The 3441-nt window shown below is 73.7% G+C and overlaps 2 protein-coding genes across 2 annotated transcripts in view; both read left to right on the top strand.

Annotated features, from left to right (window-relative positions):
• Nucleotides 1-17: 17 nt before the first annotated feature.
• On the top strand, nt 18-3229 carry ABCB8 (ATP binding cassette subfamily B member 8). Its single transcript, XM_085312028.1, has 13 exons — nt 18-109; nt 577-682; nt 763-924; nt 1028-1113; nt 1192-1289; nt 1363-1468; nt 1579-1612; nt 1693-1829; nt 1915-2009; nt 2107-2240; nt 2362-2509; nt 2686-2936; nt 3021-3229. The coding sequence occupies exons 1-13, from the start codon at nt 78-80 to the stop codon at nt 3099-3101; spliced, it is 1470 nt and encodes a 489-aa protein (XP_085168154.1). The 5' UTR covers nt 18-77; the 3' UTR covers nt 3102-3229.
• Nucleotides 3230-3291: 62 nt separating this feature from the next.
• The window catches only part of ASIC3 (acid sensing ion channel subunit 3), a 9903-nt gene continuing 9753 nt past the window's right edge, over nt 3292-3441 (top strand). Inside the window, exon 1 of the mRNA XM_085312002.1 lies at nt 3292-3335. Coding sequence (XP_085168128.1) covers nt 3292-3335 — 44 coding nt within the window. The remainder of the gene's footprint in view (nt 3336-3441) is intronic.

Raw genomic sequence — 3441 nt, 5'->3', positions numbered from 1 at the left:
GTCATCCCTCGCAGGGGCTGCTGACCTTCGGGTACATCGCGCTGCTGTCGCGTGCTGGCGAGCAGGTGGCGGGCAGCATGCGGAAGGCGCTCTTCGCCTCCCTGCTCCGGTAATGCACCCCGGGGCGGCGGGGACGGGGACCGGGATGGAGACTGGGGCAGTGGGGACGGGGCCAGGGACCTAGGGATGGGGACACGACCATGATGGAGTGGCAGGGACTGGGACCAGGGTGGCAGCGACAAGGTGGGGACGGGGACCAGGATGGAGACCAGGTCAGTAGGGAACAGGACCAGGACAGGGAGTTGGGGACGGGAACGGGACCATGATGGAGCGGCAGGGACAGAGACCAGGGTAGCAGGGACAAGATGGGGATGGGGACCAGGTGGCAAGAATGGGACCAGGACCAGAGGATGGGGACAGGACCATGATGGAGTGGCAGGGACTGGGACCAGGGTGGTGGGGACGGGTCAGGGACCAAGGTGGAGAGCACGAGGGTGGAGACGGTGGGGAGGGGATGGGTATGGGAACCGGGGCGGCGGTGCAGCACTGCAGCTGCCGGCTGGCGCCTCCACGCAGGCARGACGTGGCCTTCTTCGACGCTAATAGGACGGGGCAGCTGGTGAACCGGCTGACGACCGACGTGCAGGAGTTCAAGTCCTCCTTCAAGCTTGTCATCTCGCAGGTGAGGGCTGCGGCAGGGCGGCCCCTCGGTGCCCGGCACTGCCTGCGGTGCCCACCGCTGCCTGCCGCGCTCCTCCCCAGGGGCTGCGCAGCGTCACCCAGACCGTGGGCTGCTTCGTCTCGCTCTACCTGCTCTCGCCCAAGCTGACCGGCCTCCTGCTCGTGGCCATGCCCACGCTGGTGGGCACCGGTGCCCTCATCGGCTCCTTCCTCCGCCGCCTCTCCCGCCGGGCGCAGGAGCAGGTAACGTGCCGGGACACTGGCTGCGACAGTGCCGGGATGGCGCAGGGCCGGTGGCRGTGCCTGGCGCTAGCCCCCCTCTCCCGGCGTGCCCCTCTGGGCACAGGTAGCCAAGGCCACGGCGGTGGCCGACGAGGCGCTGGGGAACGTGCGGACGGTGCGCGCCTTCGCCATGGAGGACAGGCAGGCGGGGTAAGGACCGGGACCGGGCGGGAGGCGCGGGCGGCCCGGGGCCGCACCGGGCGCCGTCAGCGCCGCTCCTGCCCGCAGCGCCTACTGCGCCGAGGTGGACCGCTCGAGCCGGCTCAACGAGCGCCTGGGCCTGGGCATCGCCGCCTTCCAGGGGCTCTCCAACGTGGCGCTCAATGGTGAGCGGGTGCCGGGGGGCGGGGGCCAGGCCACCGGGGGGGCTGCGGTCCCACGTCCACTCTGCGCCCGTAGGCATCGTGCTGGGGACCATCTTTGTGGGCGGCTCGCTGATGGCCGGGGACGGGCTCTCACCGGGAGACCTCATGTCCTTCCTGGTGGCATCACAGACAGTGCAGAGGTGAGGGCAGGGCCGTGGCACGGTGCCCAGCTCCTCCCAGCACCTCGGGGCCGGCGGCCCCATCCCCGAAACGCACCCCAAGCCCGGCTTGTCCCCTCGTGTCCCGGCAGGTCCATGGCGAACATCTCCATCCTCTTCGGGCAGGTGAGCGGGGCGGGGGCTGCAGGGGGGCMGGCGGCGACGGCAGCGCGGCGGCACCCCGCGCTCCGGCTCCGCTGCCGCAGGTGGTGCGTGGCCTCAGCGCCGGCGCCCGCGTCTTCGAGTTCCTGACGCTGGAGCCCAGCGTGGCGCTGCGGGGGGGCGCCCGCATCCCCGGACACTCGCTGCTCGGACACATCTGCTTCCGCGACGTCTCCTTCAGGTGAGCCGGGGCCGCCCGCGCCGCCCACCGGGCCGGACCGCTGCCCCCCCATCACCGCTCAGCCCCCCACTGCTCTGCCCCACAGCTACCCCACGCGCCCTGGCTACGCAGTCCTGCGCAACTTCAGCCTCACCCTGCCACCCTGCAAGACTGTGGCCATCGTGGGACCCTCCGGAGGAGGTGCTGGGGCGCAGGATGCTCCCTCTCTGCTGCAGTGCTGCCCGGGGTGCCGGCAGTGCCCCCGCTGCCCGGGGCTGACGGCTCCCCGCTGCCGCAGGGAAGTCGACGATCGCGGCGCTGCTGGAGCGCTTCTATGAGCCCACGCGGGGCTCCATCACCCTGGACGGCCACGACATCTCCTCCCTGGACCCCTCGTGGCTGCGGGGGCAGGTCATCGGCTTCATCAGCCAGGTGGGGGCTGCCGTGGCGCCGGGGCCTTCCCCGTCAGCCAGCGTCCTGCGGGGCCTGGGGCTGTGTCCCGCAGCGAGGCAGGCAGCCCTGCGCCGGGCACTCAGGCGCTGGCCTCCCCCAGGAGCCGGTGCTCTTCGGGACGACCATCATGGAGAACATCCGCTTCGGGAAGCCCGGAGCATCCGACGCAGAGGTGTACGCCGCCGCCCGGCTCGCCAACGCCGACGGCTTCATTCGCAGCTTCCCCGAGGGCTACAACACCGTCGTGGGTGAGCGGGGCGGCGCGCTGGGGGGCCGGTGCCAGGCTCAGGGACCATGCTTGGGGGGCTGCACCAGCTGTGCCAGGCGGCACCAGGCTTGGGGGCCGTGCCGGGGGGCTGGTGCTGGGCTCGGGCTGCCCGGTGCAGCCGGCACGGCCGCGCAGCACCCCCGTGCTCCCGCCCAGGCGAGCGCGGCGTGGCRCTCTCGGGGGGCCAGAAGCAGCGCGTCGCCATCGCCCGGGCCCTGGTCAAGAACCCCTCGGTGCTGATCCTGGAYGAGGCCACGAGCGCACTGGACGCAGAGTCGGAGAAGGTGGTGCAGGAGGCGCTGGACCGGGCGGTCGCGGGCCGCACGGTGCTGGTCATCGCCCACCGGCTCAGCACCGTGCAGGGCGCCGACCTCATCGTGGTGCTGGCGCAGGGCCGCGTGGCCGAGGTGAGCGGGGCGCCGGCGGGGCCRGGGCTGGGCCGGGCTTGGCACCGCCGCCGCTGCCTCGGGGCTCTCTCCGTGCGTCTGCAGGCAGGAACCCACGACGAGCTGGTGCGCCGCGGCGGCCTCTACGCCGAGCTGATCCGCCGGCAGATGAAGGAGCAGGCCTGAGCGCGGGGCCCGTCCCGGAGGGAGGGCCGTGGCCGCGGCCCCTGCGCCCCCGGCGGGGGGGCTGCGCTGCGGGCTGGAGCCTGGCCCCACGCCGCGGTGTTTGCTCAATAAAGGCCGGACCAGGGGGAGGCTGCGTGGGGCTGTGCTGCGCCGGGACGGGACCCCCGGGACTGGCCGCGAGGGGGGCGGGATGGCCGCGCTCCCGCTCCCGGCAGCCCTCTTAGGCCGGGGTGCGTGCCCGGGGCCGGGGCCGGGGCCCCGTCCGTCCCGCCCCGTCGGGCGCCCCGGCCTCGGCCGTGACTCGCTGCTGCCCTTGGGGCGCGCAAGGACGCGCGGGGCG

Source organism: Rhea americana, unplaced genomic scaffold (genome assembly GCF_003343005.1).
Source record: "Rhea americana isolate MKP2758 unplaced genomic scaffold, rheAme1 scaffold_354, whole genome shotgun sequence".
Taxonomy (NCBI): domain Eukaryota; kingdom Metazoa; phylum Chordata; class Aves; order Rheiformes; family Rheidae; genus Rhea; species Rhea americana.
The sequence above is the reverse complement of the archived record's forward strand: the minus strand, read 5'-3'. Positions and strand labels throughout refer to the sequence as shown.